The sequence below is a fragment of the Oncorhynchus masou genome, chromosome 12, assembly GCF_036934945.1.
Source record: "Oncorhynchus masou masou isolate Uvic2021 chromosome 12, UVic_Omas_1.1, whole genome shotgun sequence".
In the NCBI taxonomy this organism is placed as follows: Eukaryota; Metazoa; Chordata; class Actinopteri; order Salmoniformes; family Salmonidae; genus Oncorhynchus; species Oncorhynchus masou.
In genome coordinates, this window is record NC_088223.1 from 75,366,858 (window position 1) to 75,387,241 (window position 20,384).

The following is a 20,384-nucleotide window of genomic DNA, read 5'->3' on the forward strand; positions in this document are numbered from 1 at the left end:
TAGGAGAAATCGTTCCGTTTTCTACATTGCGTCTGGCTACCGAAACGAACCGAAAATTCAGTCACCTACAACGTAAAACTTTTTCCGGATTAACTACATAATATCGACCGAAACATGGCAAACGTTGTTTGGAATCAATCCTCAAGGTGTTTTTTCACATATCTCTTCATTGATATGCAGTTCGTGGAAGCTTGCTTTCCTCTCTGTATCGCATGGAAAAATACTGGCAGGTGACTTTTGCGCACCAATTTCGGCGCAGGACACCGGGCGGACACCTGGTAAATGTGGTCTCTTATGGTCAATCTTCCAATGATCTGCCTACAAATACGTCACAATGCTGCAGACACCTTGGGGAAACGACAGAAAGGGCAGGCTCATTCCTCTCGCATTCACAGCCATATAAGGAGACAATGGAAAACAGAGCCTCAAAAATCCTTGTCATTTCCTGGATGCCATCTCATCTTGGTTTTGCCTGAAGCTCACGTTCTAGGGCACGCACAGAGAATATCTTGGTATTTCTGGACACGTCACAGTGTTTTCTTTCGAATGCTATCAATTATATGCATAGTCGAGCATCTTTTTGTGACAAAATATCTTGTTTAAAACGGGAACGTTTTTCATCCAAAAATGAAATAGCGCCCCCATAGATGTAAGAGGTTAACAGAGCCCGCAGGAGGACACATCCCGGGGCAGGCTGCGCCGCCTTAAGACAATGTGAGTGGCAGAACAGGCTCCATCCCAAGATAGAACCAGTGGTCCAGTCAATAACAGGGTTGTGCCTCGGGAGCCATGAAAATCCCAAAACAACAGGAACATAGGGAGATTCAATGAGAAGAAGCTGTATGGACTCACTGTGATTGCCTGACACAGGCAGGTTAATGGGCACCGTATTATAAGTGACATTGCCAATGGTGCGTCCGTCCAGTACTCTGGTATCCATGGGAATGGAGAGAAGTTGCATGGAGATACCCAGCTCCGATACCAGAGTAGGGTCCATAAAACTCTCATCAGACCCAAAGTTTAGACTGGTCACCCCACAGCAGGATAACATGGAAGGGAGTGCGAGTAATGGGAGTTAGAAAACTCCCAGTATGGCCCACCATAGTACTCTTACCTAACTGATGAGTCTGGTCTTTCACTGGACAGGTGGATTTGTAATGCCCTATAGCACCACAATACAGGCAACTGTTGGAGTAAAGCCTATGTAATTGTTCCTGAGGTGACAATTTAGCTCTGCCCTGTTGCATAAGCACAGTAGAAAACGAGTCGCCCGTTCCTGATGATTCCCGAGGGCACTCGGGTGACTTCGAATCCTCTCAGAAATGCAGGCGTCGGGGACTCTCGGGGTTCTTCGGGGGCGAGCAAGCAGCCGTGGACAAATGAGTGGGGCTGAAAACAGACCTCTCCCCCCTGTATTCCCGTAGACATCCATCAATCCTTATAGTTAAGGCTATGATGGAGTCAAGGTCCAGGGGTAACTCCCGAGCTGCAAGCTCATCTTTAATCTCCTACGATAGTCCATGACGAAAAGTATCGAACGGAGACTCCGGGTTCCAGGCATTCTTGGCTGCCAACGTGCGAAAGTCTACCGCGTAATCTGCCACACTACGGGGTTCTTGACATAATCAAAGTAGGTTTCGGGCCACCTCATCCGGGAGAGAAAACCGGGCTGGCCCGTCTTGGTAGAGGGGCCAGCCATTTCTGCAGGCAATGTCACTTTTTTAATTTGTGTGTGTCAATTTTGACCCAGCTAAAAAATGGTCCAGCCCTTCTGGCATCTGCCAGAATTGCCAGATGGCCAATCCAGCCCTGCCACATGGTGTCATATTTCCATTACACCAGTTTTTGTGTGTGTCTGTGTGTTTACAGAGAACACCATTGACGAATGGCAAAACAAACATTCCACTCCAAAGCTGTAAATCATCACTTGTGAGAAAGGCAGCTGTTGGAATCAACAACATGACAAATTGCTATATTATCTCATAAGAAAATAACTGTCTACAACACTTCAATTTCTTAGATCAGCAGCAAGTTAAGTAATAACTAGTCCAGTTGAACACCTGCCATAGAATAGAACCTGCAAAACAGGCCATAATGAACATAATACACCTTTGCAGCCAGAGGGAGGAAGTGGTTGGCACTTATACTGATTCACCCCCATACACACACACACACACACACACACACCCAATGGACGAGGCCGTGGGGACTGCAGCTCGGTGATCTGCGCATGGCTGCCTGTTTAGTATTCGTCTCACGTCTGGCAGAGGGAGCCACATTAAATCGGGATCAGGTAGATTAGAGTCTAATATAGCGGGCTATTAAAGGCTGCAAATGAGAGCCATGGGTTAGAGCCAGAGCAGAGACCCACACTCCCAGCATCCTACAGTATTCCTGTGTGCTGCATGCCTGCTTTCCCCCTAACTACCGACTCCCTCACACCACCCACACGCACACACACACACGTTTGTTCGTACATACGCATGTGGATTCATGCATGCCTACATGCAGGCACACGCACGTGACAAAACCGTGACAAAACCAAAAGCTACGGAGGCAGAAATACTACAGGCGGTGTCAACCTGTCTGAAATATGCACCTGACCACAAAGGCCAGTAAGTAAAGGGATGAGAGTTTTTTGTTTGTTTATTTTATATCTTATCTGTGTTTCCAGAAGCCTGTGCCAGATTTGTACTTTTTTAAAAACTTGTACATCTATTTTGGGGTGCAATACATTATTTCAACTGTTCTTTTTTTTTACAATTTTAAAAAGCAGATGAATATACAAATATTAATACAGATTGGTCCAGTTCATGCTACATGGTAAAATAAGTGAATATGTAAGGTGGCACATTTCCAGCCAGAGATAATAATTATTATAAGCAAAAAGAGCAATAGAAAAAGACACCCAAACCCACACACAAAATAGCACAAATACAATGTTAAGTCTCATTACTGGGCTCCATCTTAATTAATGTAGGTCTTTTTCATTGAAGTGAATGTGTTATTTATTCCATCTCATACAGCTCCCAAAACTTTTGCAGCCACGAGTTATATGTTGGAGGGTTGGGTTTGAACCATTTCATTGGATTGCTGTGAGCAAAATCAGCAAAAGACAGTTCTGACTCCTTCCCTCTATGCACCCTGGAATCACCCCCAGGATAGCCACCAATGAGTGTTGTGGTGTTTCTACATGGTACACCTCATTTAAAGCGGAATAAACATCATCCCAATACACTTTCAACATGACCAGAATGTATGTACATAGTTGCTCACTTACTCACCATTTAAACTATTTTTGACTGACAAAAAGTTTTTACATGAACAAAGATTTACACAATGCTGTTCGAGGTCACTGCTCTAATTGTGTTACACAGAATGAAAATAGCTAACAGTACTATAGACCCTATGTCTGGAAGATACATTTTGCACCACGAGTACAATTGTATTGTGGTTTTCAAGAGCGTGCAACATCAAAGGTCCTGGTTGATAGTCTGTTTTCATATTCTTATCTTAGGCTCTTATCCTTATGTAAAGAAGCCTACATCATAAAATGGCAACTACTTCTAAACGTCTAATCAACACACTTCATGGATTGGTGACAATCCCTGTTGAATTCATGGTGTGTTTTGGTCAAATCAGATCACAATGTGTTCTCAACTTCACTGCAATAGTTGATTATTAATTAAGTATAGTTTTCAAACTATAGTACCGAAATAAAATAAATAACTGTTGCCTGTCTTTTGAATGGGAGAATAAAGGTTGAAATCTTATTGATCATCGTCTCAACCAAATATGAACCATATTACCGTGTTGAAATACGTGTCCAGTGAAATGATGTGCCGCACATCCAGTGGCAGGCTAAGTAAAGATGGAGGAGTAAATGATTGAGTGAAAAAGCAGCCTACACACACTTTAATCAGACGCAATTCAAACTCAAATTGCATCTGATTGAAGTGTTCAGAGATTCCTTTTTCACCTCCTGACAAGTAAACAAAATAACGAACAAACTGTTTGACGCAACCCTGTATCACTGTGTTATCAATAGTTTGGACGAGGCTTTTAAAAATCTGGTAATTTTCCCAAAATTCCCAGAACTCCTGGTTGAAGGATTTCTGACACCCTACTTATTCCCTTCTGATTCTGTCAATCTTCAATCCAGGAATAATGAAAACTTGGGGATTTTGGAGAAGTTGTGCAACCCTAGTTTGGATCGTTTTCTCATGTTGCCCAGGACATTCAGCTATGGTATGAATCAATATGAAGATATTAAGTGGGAATGATATGGAAATGATCCATCTGCAAAGCCCCCTCTGTTTAATATAGTGGTTCCAACTTCTACAACTCAGGCAAGAATGACTGTTCACTGCAGTATCTTTATTCTTGGTGTCAAGAAAATATATATCAATGTTTTGTCAGAAAATACAGAGATGGGCAAAGTTTATGGATACTTGCGTAGAATTGACTGGACAAGACTATAACAGGAAACAAATAAAATAGAAGAGAAGATTAAAAACATATTAATCACTTCTTGTTATTTGGAAATCCAACTAGCCTACGGATATGGTTGCACTCACACAAATGAAATGTGTTGTACTTGCTTCCGTTATAGAAAAGGGTCTGAGCCTTTGTAGTGCTTTGGTGAGGGGGATCTCATCTGAAGAGGCAGAAGGAGACCTCGGTCTCCCACATGACCTGTCCTCGGAGCATGAATGCTCAAGATTCTCTGCTGGAAAATATTGGACCACATGGCAATTCTTGGTAAAATTAGAATACCTTTCCCAAATACATCGATCAAGAATGAGAATAAGGGGTTGGCTTATGTTGTGAAGGGTCCACCGCACTATAAATCGCTGGGTTGGGTTTCCCTATCCACACACTTGGTGGCTTGCATGGTGTTTTATCCTTTTGCTTCTCAGTGGCAGTGGTACAGGTTATGGCGCTTGGGTAGGTCCTCTCCCACCATAAAACACATTTAAGTGTAAAAGTATTAAAAGGCAACCTAAAATGCAACCTAAACACATTGTCATTTCTATTAAACTTTAAATTATACTTTAAATAATTCTAAATGGAGAGTTTCGTACTTGCGTCTGATCCTTTGCATCGATTTGTTGAGGGGGAACCCTCAATTAAGAAGGCAGAAAGAAACCTCGAGCCCTCAAGCTCCAGGGTTAAGCCATGTGAGAGACCAAGATGATTCTCTGAAATAATAGATTAGACAACATCATGCCAATTATTTTTACAAATGGAATACCTTTATCAAATACAATGATCAAGAATAAGATGTTGGGGCCTCCCGAGTGGCACAGCGGTCTAAGGCACTGCTTCGCAGTGCTTGAGGCATTACAGCAGACCGTAATCAGGAGACGCATGAGGCAGCGCACAATTGGCCCAGCGTCGTCTGGGTTAGGGGAGGGTTTGGCCGTCCGGGATTCCTTTTCCCATTGCACTCAAGCAACTCCTTGTGGTAGCCGGGATCCTGCAAGCTGACTTCGGTCACTAGTTGTACAGTGTTTCCTCAGACACGTCGGTAGGGCTGGCTTCCGAGATAAGCGAGCTTGGCAGGGTCATGTTTTGGAGGACGCACGGCTCCCATCCTTCGCCTCTCCCGAGTCCGTACAGGAGTTGCAGCGATGGGACTGTAATTGGATATTACGAAATTGGGGAGACAAAGGGGTCGTCATTACCTGGTGGCTTGTGCTGCATTTGAGCCTTCTTGGTAGTAACTTCTGTACATGTCATGCCCTGACCATAGTAAGCTGTTTTTTCTCTATGTTGGTTGGGGCGTGATAGTGACTAGGGTGGGTCATCTTTTGTATGTCTATGTTGGCCTGATATGGTTCCCAATCAGAGACAGCTGTTTATCGTTGTCTCTGATTGGGGATCATATTTAGGTAGCCATTTCCTCATTTGTGTTTGTGGGATCTTGTCTACATTTAGTTGCCTGAGTGCACAACAGTAGCTTCACATTTCTTTCGGTTGTTTGTTCAGTGAGTTTCGGTTTATTTAAATTATGTGGAACTCTATGCACGCTGCACCTTGGTCTACTCATTTCAACGAGCGTGACAGAACATCAGAACAGCGATTCCTCACCATGAACTGGAAGAAGCTTTTTCCTTAAGAAAATATGGAGGAAAAGAGGGCACAGATCGGGCTGCCTTCTGAGAATCCTTAGGCGAGCGAGTGAAGTCCCGCTGCCATCCATTCTACTTGCTAACATGCAATCATTGGAAAATAAAATTGATGACCTACGATTATGATTATCCTACCAACGGTGATGATGGTTGGATGTTCTTGGCAGTATGTTTCACTTGGCTTGATTCAGACAGTCGCCTTGTCTCTTGTACCAATGGATTATGTGGGCTTTTATTTACATTTTTTTTTCACCCCTTTTTCATGATGTCCAATTGGTAGTTACAGTCTTGTCCCATCGCTGCAACTCCCGTACGGACGCAAGCCACACTGCTTCTTGACACACTGCTTGCCTGAAAGGAACCCGCAACAATGTGTTGGAGGAAACACTGTACAGCTGGCAACCGAAGCCAGTGTGCATGGGACAAGGCCATCCCGGCCAGCCAAACTCTCCCCTAACCCGGACAACGCTGGGCCAATTGTGCACAGCCTCATGGGTCTCCCGGTCGTGGCCGGATGCGACACAGCATCGTCCAGGTTAGACCTTTTTGGAAACATCCTTCAATACTATGGGACCAGTGTAAAGCAAAAACTACCTGTACTCCGTGGCTTTTCGTCAGTCGAGTCCTGCCAGTCACAGAGGTTGTCAGGCAAATTATTTTGGCAATATGCCTTTGAAAGGAGATCAGAGCCTCTGACAACTTGATTTTCTGACAGGAAGACAATGAATGTTTTAGGGCCTCATTTAAGGAAAATCATGACGCCCAAGCACACCATATGCATATAATCTAATAGAAACCATGAAATACAAGAAACTCCAGAGTCTACTAATGGAGATGTAGCTACTTGATGGCTAGCCATGTAGGCCAAGTTATTGAATTCATATTTTCTCTCTGGATGTGTCCCCTCGGAGTGTAACTCTACCCTTCCGTTCAAAGAGCCTTTAATCTGAAACTATTTATTCCACCCCTGGTGAGGTTATTTTCATTAGCCTAAGATCCCAGCTTCACACATATACCACCCTTTGTTGCAGTTTGAGAAGATCCTGCTTCACACAATCAGACAACCTCTTAATCTCATCCCTATCACACAACCTTTCAGTACGATCACTTGTTGTAACACTGGAGGTGTCACTCACGTTACCATCTACACTAGTTTCAGTCAAAATGTCAGATTTTCCATTATCGCTAGACTCTACAAGAGCTAAAACAGCTGCATGGCATTTACGCCACCGTTGATGATAAGTCACAGCTCAATTGCAGTAGTCCAACAAACAATCAAAATAAGTCTATAGGTGATAAAATGATTGTCTTACCTCTTCAGCAATCGTCTTCTCCACAGGGCTTGTTTAGCTTGAAATTGGTTGTGCTTTGTGTAGGCTTCTCATACTAAAGGCAATCAGGTCAATTGGGTGCAGGTGTCAATCGGCATCAAACATGTTGACGAGATACTGTACCCTTTTCACCAGTGTGGCAAAATTTCATGCAATGTCAATCACAAAATATCATATGAAAATGTAGCCCTATAAATAGAATGCCAAATTCATTATATTAATAATAGTATTATCAATATATATATATACTGAACAAAAATATCAACTCTGTCACAACACAATGCCACAGATGTCTCACGTTTTGAGTGAGTGTGCAATTGACATGCTGACTGCAAGAATGTCCACCAGAGCTGTTGCCAGACAATTGAATGTTAATTTCTCCACAATTGTCATTTTATAAGATTTGTCAGTATGTCCAAACAGTCTCAACTGCAGACCACGTGTAACCACGCCAGCCCAGGACCTCCACAACCGGCTTCTTCACCTGCGGGATTGTCTGAAACTAGCCACCTGAACAGCTGATGAAATTGAGGAGTATTTCCATCTGTAATAAAGCCCTTTTGTGGGTAAAAACAAATTCTGATTGGCTGGGCCTTGCTCCCCCGTGGGTGGACCAGTCTCCCAAGTGGGTGGGCCTATACCCTCCCATGCTCACACATGGGTGTGCCCCTGCCCAGTCATGTGAAATCTATAGATTTTGGCTTAATTTATTTATTTAAATTGACAGATTTTTTTATATGAACTGTAAACTCATTAAAATCGTTGAAATTGTTGCATGTTGCGTTTATATTTTTGTTCAGAGTATTATGAAAAACATATTTATTAAATACAATTTCCAAAGGTAAAAGTGTATTATTAATATAATTCACGTGGCATCCTATTTATAGGGCTAATCGTAAATACTTCCAAATTTATAGCAAACAATCATAAATTAATGATAGTATACCTAGCTATACATTGAAATGATGATGTCCTTTGGGCAAATCAGATGTCAATGTACTACATTGAATGTAGCCTACATAAACCCAATCTTATTCTGAACTTACTTTTACATAGCTTGTGTAAAACAAGATAAAGGAGTTACTTTCAATCATTCAATGTTATTACGGTACAGCATAGCTATGCAAATGAGTATGGACGCTGATCCGTGTCCATTTGTGTTGAGATGATAGCTCAGCAGAAACTAACACAACTTGAGGTAGTCGTCTGAATGGTACATGTCCCCTCATTATACAAGTACAGAGTCACTGTTCAGGCAGATATCGTTGTGGCTTCAGATTTTATTTCAATATTGACATCTCTTTATTTAGGTTGATGGCATGATGTTGAAACATTGACATAGATTCAAACATACCTTTTTACTATCGACATTGAAACAAGGTCAAATAAAATATGTCTAATCAAATATGAAATTCAACATAATTTAATCCATCCAATATACACTATATATATCATTTTTTAAACCTTTATTTCATCAGGGAGTCATACTATAACCAATGGCTCTTTTACAGATGAGCCCTGAATTATATACATTACAGAAAATACACACATTTATATAAATACAAAATGCAAGCAGAAAGAACAAGATGGTCATAAAAAGAATGGATCGGATGTTGCATGTGCTGCAATTCCCATGTAGATTCTAAGTGAGATTTTTTGCAATTTTACATGGATTTCAACATATACAGTACATAGTTTGATGATTATGGTGAAGTTAGGTTAAGTAATTGTATTTCAGAACGCCGCAGCCCGTCTGGTGTTCAACCTTCCCAAGTTCTCTCACGTCACCCCGCTCCTCCGCTCTCTCCACTGGCTTCCAGTTGAAGCTCGCATCCGCTACAAGACCATGGTGCTTGCCTACGGAGCTGTGAGGGGAACGGCACCGCAGTACCTCCAGGCTCTGATCAGGCCCTACACCCAAACAAGGGCACTGCGTTCATCCACCTCTGGCCTGCTCGCCTCCCTACCACTGAGGACGTACAGTTCCCGCTCAGCCCAGTCAAAACTGTTCGCTGCTCTGGCCCCCCAATGGTGGAACAAACTCCCTCACGACGCCAGGACAGCGGAGTCAATCACCACCTTCCGGAGACACCTGAGACCCCACCTCTTCAAGGAATACCTAGGATAGGATAAAGTAATCCTTCTCGCCCCCCCTTAAATGATTTAGATGCACTATTGTAAAGTGGCTGTTCCACTGGATGTCAGAAGGTGAATTCACCAATTTGTAAGTCGCTCTGGATAAGAGCGTCTGCTAAATGACTTAAATGTAAATGTAATTTCAATGTTTGCAACGCAGGTTGAAATTATATGAAAACACTACTGGTTGATTACATTTTGCAAATCCAAATGTGTTTCAAACATAGATTCATCGTCACAATATGTTGACAAATTACATTGAAACAACTAGTTTGTGCCCAGTCGGATCTCATTGTCTACCGTTTTCTTTGTCTGTTGCATTTGTCTTTTGAGTTAACGATCAAGTTATCTTGCTAATGCAGTTCCTGGGTGTCAAATAGAGCATTGTTGCAGTACAACATGCTATAGTTAACACACAATGCACAACTAAACTTCCCTCTAAGGCCGGGATTAAATCTGATCGCACATTGGGACAATTTAGGTATTTTCCAATTGAGCCGACATCTGCAGTGTTTACTGTGAATGTGGTCTCAGCGAACACAAACATTGCCTTTAAAAGGACCATTGTCTAAAAAGCGCGATCGGATTGAATACCTGCCTCAGTCTGTTAACATGATACATACCTCAAATACGCCATTACCAAGGCAAACTTCTCAAACAGATTTACTTGTCCTCTTTGTACCTAGAACTACTACTTATACGGCAATCAAGATACAGCTAGAGCAGTTATTCCTGTCTTCTCCTATCCTTCCAGACACCCTCTATTCCCACTGCTGGCCCTGCTGTTTGAGAAGTGTGAGCAGGCCACCCAGGGCTCCGAGTGCATCACCTCTGCCAGCTTCGATGTGGACATCGAAAACTTTGTCCACCAGCAGGAGCAGGACCACAAGCCGTTCTTCAGTGAGGACCCTGAGCTGGACAACCTGGTTAGTACCCCGCCTGAGGGCCATCTAAATAGTTTAACATGGATTTGAACCATCTCAAAGTCTAACATGGCTTCCTAATATTGAGCAGTAGTCATAGTCATACTGTGATGACTTCCTCCACCAGTAAGAGAGAGCAAATCATCCTCAACATTAGTAAGCCACCCTGGACTACTGAGAAGCCTCCTCAGCGTAAGGAAGTTCTGTTAAATATCCCTTTCAGGTCCCATCCACAATAAGGTTGTCTTATTTTCTCTCTCACCCTTTCTCATGTACACAGTTCTCTCTTCAATTAGCTCTTTCTCTTGCTCCCTCATACACGTCTACCTCTACCCCCTCCCTCTTGTACCTCTTACTTTCCTCCTTTGTCTCTCTCAATATCTGTTTCTATTCTATTCACCCTTTCTCTCTCTTCCCCTTTCCCACTCTTCCCATCATGATCTCTCCCTCCTACCATTCTATGACAGCTAGCAGTAATTAGAAATTAGGAGAAATAGGGAGGGTGGCTAGAGGGAGAGAAATAATTATGTGGGTGCTTGGCGACAAGTGGTGCGGCAGTCAATTAACCCCACATCTGTGTGCTTTACAAGGTGCTGGTCGGGGGCTGGACCCAGCACACACTAACTCTTCCACAGTACAGTAAGCTGACTGGCTGAGATGGCACAAGGCCCCGACTAAACAAGCAGCGGTAATTGCCATGTAACATCTCAACCGGCTCGAATTTGACTCTTACGATATTACCGTAGAATATCTCAACAGCATGGGATATTAGGTGAGAGGGACATCTCCAATAAGAATCCCTATTGTAAACTTGTTCGGGTGATGACAACTAGGGCATTAACTTCAGGTAGAATGCTTATAGATTTTTTATTATATTAAGGATATGCTTTCATGCATTTAAATGAAGATGAAACAGTAAATAACTCAACCAATGCAACAGACGTAAGGTTCAAGATGTATTTTGTCACATTTTCAATGTACCACACCAAAAGATATTAAAATAATAAACACCAAAGATTTTTCAGAACCCGTGTCCAAATTACTTGCAAGATTGCTTAAACTCGTTAGCACGCGTTGGAGCTGAAAAAAGAAGATGTCCCGAAGCACCCCATCGCTGTGGTTACTCACCAACGTTACTCGTAGATATTTCCTCAGCGAAGTATAACAGTTCCGTGCAGCTGTCCTCACAAGATCCACAGCAAGCACAGCCATCAATGCAAACAGTACTCATTAACAGCAACCGATATGCCATGGAAACATAAACTCATTAATCTTCCACAAGCAATTCTCTCCAGGTCTCGCACGATGCTAGGCTGACCTCGAGGCTGTCAAATACCGCCACGATGAGACGGTAGATTCAGTCTCTACTAAGTCTTTCTTAACAAAATAATAATACTCTCTTATAAAATAAAATCTCTCTTATAAAATAAAATTTCCCTTCAAAACTCGGTAGATACGTGTTTTGTTCTATTTTTATCATCTTCTTTCATAGTTTTTCTTCACCAACACTGATAATGTTCACCATACGTGAATTGATTGCCCCCCATCTATCTTCAGAGTTCGTACTGTTAGGTGACTTAAACTGGGATATGCTTAACACCCCGGCCGTCCTATAATCTAAGATAGATGCCCTCAATCTCACACAAATTATTAAGGAACCTACCAGGTACAACCCTAAATCTGTAACCATGGGCATCCTCTTAGAAATCATCCTGACAAACTTACCCTCTAACTACACGTCTGCTGTCTTCCACCAGGATCTCAGCGATTATTGCCTCATTGCCTGTGTGCATAATGGGTCCGCTGTCAAACGACCACCCCTCATCACTGTCAAACGCTCCCTAAAACAACAGCAAGCAAGCCTATCTAATCGACCTGGCCCGGGTATCCTGGAAGGATACTGACCTCATCCCATCAGTAGAGGATGCCTGGTTGCTCTTTAAAAGTGCTTTCCTCGCCATCTTAAATAAGCTTGCAATAATAAATCAGATATAGCCATTGGTTCATCCCAGACTTGACTGACCTTGACCAGCACAAAAACATCCTCTGGCGTCCTGCATTAGCATCAAATAGCCCCCATATCGCGATATGCAACTTTTCAGGGAAGTCAGGAACCAATAAACTCAGTCAGTTAGGAAAGCTAAGGCTAACTTTTTCAAACAGAAATTTGCATCATGTAGCACTAATTCCAAAAAGTTTCGGGACACTGTAAAGTCCATGGAGAATAAGAGCACCTCCTCCCAGCTACCCACTGCACTGAGGCTATGAAACACTGTCACCACCAATAAATCTACGATAACTAATCATTTCAATAAGCATTTTTCTACGGCTGGCCATGCTTTCCACCTGGCTACACCTACCCAGGGCAACAACCCCCTGCAGCAACTTTCCCAAGCTTTTCCTTCACCCAAATCCAGTTGATGTTCCAAAAGAGTGGCAAAATCTGGATCCTTACAAATCAGCTGGGATAGACAATCTGGACCCTCTCTAAAATTATCCGACGAAATTGTTGCAACCCCTATTACTTGCCTGTTCACCCTCTTTTTCGTATCATCTGAGATCCCCAAAGATTGGAAAGCTGCCACGGTCCTCCCCCTTTTCAAAGGGTTCGACACGCTAGACCCAAACTGCTATAGACCTATATCCATCCTGCCCTGCCTTTCAAAAATCTTCGAAAGCCAAGTTAACAAACAGAATACCGACCATTTCGAATCCCACCATACCTTCTCCACTATACGAGCTGGTCATGGGTGCACCTCAGCCACGCTCAAGGTCCTAAACGACATCATAACCAGCATCAATAAAAGGGAGTACTGTTCAGCTGTCTTCATCGACCTGGCCAAGGCTTTCAACTCTGTCAATCACCATTACCTAATTGGTCAAAACTTAAAAGTAAACCAACATATTCACTTGTACATTAAATAAATATTTATTCAAAATAAATGCATTAACGACATTACAATACAGAAGCAATTTGATCATATTTTACATCTTGCACCAATGAATTGTAACAAATAAACTCAAAACTTTAACAAGGCTATTACAGCCAGATTTTTCTCCTCCTTGGTCAAGCACTCTTCCACCCCATTCTGGTGCCCTTGAGTGCTGACTTTGAGAGAGTGAGCACAGGAATGGGAAGCCTGGTTGGGAAAAGGATTGGATCATGGTTAAGAATTTTGAGAGGGTCATGGATTAGCAAGTGTTATGTCAAGGGCTATCTGAGTATGTTCAGGGACTGACAGACTAGGGCAAGCACATCATCTATAAGGCACAGAAGGGGTCTGTCCAGAAACAACCCCTAGTTGTACTTTTTTAAAGCTGGAGAAAGCAACAATGGAGCTAGCTAAAGTTGAGCTAGCTCAGACTAGCATGAAGGCTAGCATATAGCCTCCTTCTTTCCCCAGTCATTGAGCCTTCTTATTTTCCCCTCTCTCTCTCCTCAGATGGTGAAGGCCATCCAGGTGCTGAGGATCCACCTGCTGGAACTGGAGAAGGTTAATGAGCTCTGCAAGGACTTTTGCAACCGCTACATCACCTGCCTCAAGACCAAGATGCACAGCGACAACCTGCTTCGCAATGATCTGGGCGGACCCTACTCGCCCTCGCACACCTCACTTAGCCTGCAGCAGGTAAGAGACAGACAAACAAAAACTCCTTGAATCAACATTGTTTCCATGTCATTTCAACTGCAAAAAATGTATGTGATGACATTGAATTAACGGATTGGATTTGCAACAAGTCATCATATTTTAATTTAATATTTTTTTACCTAAATCCATTGACATGGTGAATTTTTGTTGCTATTTTCACATTTAACGTTAGTTGACAAGACAACCAAAATTAAATCAAAACTAGACTTTGAAATGACATGGGATATGCACACTGGTGCACGCATACACATATGCACTCTAAACAGAATGTCTCTGGTATGCACTTAGAAAGAGCCAACTGTTTAATCTGTTTCGTCTTTTTATTTTTTTATGTTAATATAAATGACATAAATTTCCCCCTGTTTTCGTTCACTCTAAGGAAGTAACTTCAAGCATGACCCATATCTTTTTCTTTTGACTCTCCATTTATATTTGCAATAGTTATCTCAAATTTGACAGAGACAGTTGGAGCCCTTCTGCAAATGAGGGCGGCTGCTCCTCTTTCCTATCCCTTACAATGACCCTTTTAGCAATGAGAGTTAGTGTCCTGTGCATGTAAGCATTTGGTGTATTCTCCGGGAGGTTAATTCCCAGCAAGATAAAGGCTGCATTTGTGTGTATTACATTTTTATTGCACCTTGAAATAGAGAGAATATTATTTTCCAATAGGGTTTGACTTATTAGTAGCCCAATTAGCCAATGCCAATGGTGACAGGTAGTGTTACTGCGTTCCTACACATAACAAAAAAGATATTACAGACAAAATGCTTTACAATTTATACTGAACAAAAATATAAAACACCAGTCTCAACGTCAACAGCGAGGAGGCGATTCCGGGATGCTGGCCTTCTAGGCAGAGTTCCTCTGTCCTGTGTCTGTGTTCTTTTGCCCATCTTAATCTTTTCTTTTTAATTGCCAGTCTGAGATATGTTTTTTTCTTTGCAATCATCCCAGAGTCACCTCTTCACTGTTGATGTTGAGACTGGTGTTATGCGGGTACTATTTAATGAAGCTGCCAGTTGAGGACTTGTGAGGCACCTGTTTCTCAAACTAGACACTCTGATATACTTTTCTTCTTACTCAGATATGCACCGGGGGCTCCCACTTCTCTTTCTATTCTGGTTAGAAACAGTTTGCACTGTTCTGTGATGGGAGTAGTACACAGCTTTGTACGAGATCTTCAGTTTCTTGGCAATTTATCGCTTGGAATAGCCTTAATTTCTCAGAACAAGAATAGACTGATGAGTTTCAGAAGTTGCTTTGTTTCTGGCCATTTTGAGCCTGTAATCGAACCCACAAATGCTGATGCTCCAGATACTCAACTAGTCTAAAAAGGCCAGTTTAATTGCTTATTTAATCAGAACTACAGGTTTCAGTGGTGCTAACTTAATTGCAAAAGTGTTTTCTAATGATCAATTAGCCTTTTAAACTGATACACTTGGATTGGCTAACACAATGTGCCATTGGAACACAGGAGTGATGGTTGTTAATAATGGGCCTCTGTATGCCTACGCCTATATTCCATTAAAAATCAGCCGTTTACAGCTACAATAGTCATTTACAACATTAACAATGTCTACATGGTATTTCTGATCAATTTGATGTTATTTTAAAGGCCAACATTTTTTGCTTTTCTTTCAAAATGCTTATTTTCCACCATAATTTGCAAATAAATTCATAAAAAATCCTACAATGTGATTTTCTGGATTTTTTCCCTTATTTTGTCTGTCATAGTTGAAGTGTACCTATGATGAAAATGACAGGCCTCTCTCATCTTTTTAAGTGGGAGAACTTGCACAATTAGTGGCTGACTAAATACTTTTTTGTCCCACTGTATATGTTTTGTCCATAACGGTTTACAATCTAAGGTAAAACCAAGTAATTTAGTCTCCTCAACTTGTTCAACAGCCACACATTTCATTACCAGATTCAGCTGAGGTTTAAAACTGACTGCAACCCTTTGTTAAACAAGGCAGTTAACCACTGCTCCTAGGCCGCCATTGTAAATAAGAATTTGTTCTTAACTGACTTGCCTAGTTAAATACATTTTTTTAAAGCATTCTGAAAGTCTGTTGTTAATTTGTTTACAGAGAAATAGCATTGTATTTGGTCAAACACCATTTTTCCCAACAGTTTGCTAAGAGCTGGCAGAAAGCGGATAGGTCTGCATTACCACTTTAAAGTAGCGGAATTACTTTGGCTTCCCTCCAGATCTGCGGACAAACACTTTCCTCTACACTCAGATTAAACGTATGACAGATACATTTGGATATAGAGTCAGCTACCAGTAGCTTTCCATCTAAGTTGTCAATGCCAGGAGGTTTATCATTATTGATCGACAACAATAGCTTTTCCACTTCTCCCACACTAACTTTACAACATTCTAACTTACAATGCTTTTCTTTAATTATTAGGACACTTGACCAACATACTGTATGTACAAGCTCAGGATCATCAGATTTAAATCTCCAATATTTGCTGTCGATTGTCACTTTTGCCTTGTACATTTTAGAGGGAGTCCAACAAGTTATATTCATTATATTATACTGAACCATTTGTGTTTAAGACTCTGTACATTAAAATAAAAAAATCTGCACCTTTTCCCATTACATTCTTGTATATTCATCTTCAAATCTTTTTCCTTAACGGAAGGTGTAGTCCCCTTGTATTTTATACACCCTGGGTGCCAGGTGGTGTTTTGGAATGGACATCCTTTATAAAACTTTGCAATTCGTAAGAACAATTACTTTCAAATATGATTTTATCTGTTGACTTTACTGCCAAGACTGTTTTGTTTTTCTGAAAGGCCATTATACTTGTGTCCAAACGTCTGAGTCATATTCAGTAGTGTACAACATTGTAGAAGGTTTTGATACAAGTACATTTTGAAGAACAGACATTTGTCGCCTACATGTTGCAATAATGAGTCCTGTCAGCTCTATTCATGGCATTTCTATCTGAAACATTCAGTAAGTCCTCAACTGCCCTTCTCAGATCCCTCACTGGTTCCCTCTCTTCTTATGACCTCTGACCTCACCAGGACCTCCTCCAGACGTCCTCTCCGTCCATGACATCAGTCTCCAGCTCCGTCAACTCCTCGGGAATCATGGTGCCCACCGGGACCCTGCAACAGGGCAACATTGCCATGACTACCATCAACTCCCAGGTGGTGTCAGGTGAGAAGCCTTTCCACCTTCCACAAGCCAGTTGTATGTAACCTGCTAATATTACATCTTTACATTGTACTTTATAACAACTGCCCCTTTTGCCTATACATTTTAGATACATAGGCAGGAACAGTTGAAGTTTATGTACAAATTGTACAGAGTGTTCTACCTTGCATGCACAAAATGGACTTACAACAGAATTATCTAAAAACAACAGCAGGGTGACAGAAGGTTCTATATCACTCAAGAGTGTGACTATTGGTTTCACTCAAGAAACTATGGGTTTCTTGTTATTATGTACAGCGGAATGTTACCCCTACCCTCCGGAAATCCCTTTCAACCTAGAATAATCAATCTCATTCCAGCTTTCTCTTTGATCACAACACTCAGATGAACTCAAATTTAACACCCATAATCAGAGAATCTAAATGAGTGGTAATTAGTAGCAAAACAACAACTCCTTCCTCAAGGACCCCGAGGTGAAAGAATACACCTTTTGTTTTGTGCTTTATTCTCGCCGTCCGTGTTTACGTGTTGTTCTTGTTATTGTTGTGTTAGGGTGAGATAATATATCTCTCGAGTCGAACCTGCGCGAGGCCGACTGTTTTTCACAGAAGAAGAAGCCACTTGACTTTCATAACCGCAGATTATACCCTCAGGTGGAACCTTGTATCAGCCGGTTGCCATGGTGACATCGCAAGGGCAGGTGTTAACCCAGGGACTCTCCCAGGGGACCATCCAGATCCAGAATTCACAGGTGAGGACACCAGCTGCTTACCTAGCATATCCCTCCTGCTGTCCCCGCAATCCAGTCGCCCCACAATCCCTGCTGTCCCCACTATCCTTGCTGTCCCCACAATCCATCTTGTCCCCACAATGCCTGCTGTACCCACAATCCATCTTGTCCCTGGAATCCCTGCTGTTCCCTCTATTCAAGATTCAAAACCATTCTTCTCACCAAAACGTGTTTTTGTTATAGGCACACTTATTTCAATGCATGTGAGAAACCAATTAAAATCATATCAAATCAACTTTTTTGCAGAGAGACATTTTTTGAAATAATAGAAAGATAGTAGCATGAGGAATAAATACACAATGAGTAATGATAACTTGGCTATATACTAGTACCGAGTCGATGTACAGGGTTACGAGGTAATTGAGGTAGATATGTACATACAGTGCATTGAGAAAGTATTCAGACCCTTGACTTTTTCCACATTTTGTTACGTTACATCCTTAATCTGAAATGGATTAAATCGTTTTCCCCCTCATCAATCTATACACAATACCCCATAATGACAAAGCAAAAACAGGTTTTTATAAATGTTTTTAGAAATTTATTGCAAATAAAAAACTGAAATATCACATTTACATAAGTATCCATATTACATTTACATAAGTTGCAGCACATTTTCAGGTCTCTCAAGTCCAGGCTCTGGCTGGGCCACTCAAGGACATTCAGAGACATGTTCCGAAGGCACTCCTGTGTTGTCTTGGCTGTGCTTAGGGTCATTGTCCTGTTGGAAGGTGAACCATTTGTTGGTACCTTCCAACAAGACATCAACCATAAGCACACAGCCAAGACAACAGATGAGGGGCTTCGGGACAAGTCTGAATATCCTTTAGTGACCTAGCCAGAACCCAGACTTGAACCCGATCAAATATCTCTGGAGAGACCTGAAAATAGCTGTGCAGCAACATTCCCCCATCCAACCTGACAGAGCTTGAGAGGATCAGCAGAGAAGAATGGGAGAAACTCCCCAAATACAAGTCTGCCAAGCTTGTAGCATCATACCCATGAAGACTTGATTCTGTAATTGCTGCCAAAGGTGCTTCAACAAAGTACTGAGTAAAGGGTCTGAATACTTATGTAAATGTGATATTTAAGTTTTGTATTTTTACTACATTTGAGAAGAAAAATAAATCTGTTTTACCTTTGTCATTATGGAGTATTGTGTGTAGTTTGATGAGGGGGAACAAAACAATTGAATCAATTTTAAAATAAGGCTGTAGCGTAACAAAATGTTGAAAAAGTCAAGGGGTTTGAATACTTTCCGAATGCACTGTATATAGCAGGGTTATGGGTGGGGAGGTAGAAGCTGTTCAGGGTCCTGTTGGTTCCAGACTTGGTGCATCGACACCACTTGCCATGCGGTAGTAGAGAGAACAGTCTATGACTTGCGTGGATGGAGTCTTTAACAATTTTTAGGGCCTTCCTCTGACACCGCCTGGTATAGAAGTCCTGGATGGCAGGGAGCTCTGTCCCAGTGATGGACTGAGCCATACGTACTACCCACTGTAGAGCCTTGCAGTCGGATGTCAAGCAATTGCCATACCAAGCGGTGATGCAGCCTGTCAATATGCTCTCAATGGTGCAGCTGTAGATCTTTTTGAGGATCTGTGGGCCCATGCCAAATCTTTTCAGCCTCCTGAGGGGGAAGAGGCATTGTCGTGCCTTCTTCACCACTGTTTTGGTGTTACGTGGACCATGTTAATTCCTTAGTAATGTGGACACCGAGAAACTTGAAGCTCTTGACCCAGTTAGAGGAACAGTAGAAAAATATATTTAGTTCATTGATAACACTTTATTTGAGATATAGTGTTTATCATATCGTATCACTGTCATAAGAATCAAATATATCCTGCCTTAAGATTATGACTGACAAACTCCAAATACTCTTAATGTCATGCAGTATATTCATTTTTTCTCGCCATTAGCTGTCACCAGAGGGCAGGCCTATCTGTTATGAACATGTGACGACAGTACTAGCATGAAATATGAATAGCTAAGGTGTCATTGGTAAACCTAAGAAATTAGGCACACTGTGTTTGCGAAGTATCACTTGTTTTTTATGTAACGTTTCATTCTTTAGCCTATGTGCTAAAATGTTCTCCTTGATGAAATGTGCACTTGTTTATTTTTATTTGAAGTCTAACACACCTGCCAAGAAAGCTCTAGATGTCCGAGTGGGCGAGTGCATGTCCCTTTAAACCCATGCATTCCCCAAGTTCTGAAGAACCTCACACAGGAGGTCCATATCTG

General features: G+C 41.8%; 1 protein-coding gene across 1 annotated transcript in view; it reads left to right on the forward strand.

Moving 5' to 3' along the window:
- Window positions 1–20,384, forward strand: part of LOC135550816 (homeobox protein PKNOX2-like) — a 112,878-nt gene that overhangs the window by 86,140 nt on the left and 6,354 nt on the right. Inside the window, exons 4-7 of the mRNA XM_064981944.1 lie at window positions 10,356–10,527; window positions 13,968–14,153; window positions 17,215–17,350; window positions 18,001–18,098. Coding sequence (XP_064838016.1) covers window positions 10,356–10,527; window positions 13,968–14,153; window positions 17,215–17,350; window positions 18,001–18,098 — 592 coding nt within the window. The remainder of the gene's footprint in view (window positions 1–10,355; window positions 10,528–13,967; window positions 14,154–17,214; window positions 17,351–18,000; window positions 18,099–20,384) is intronic.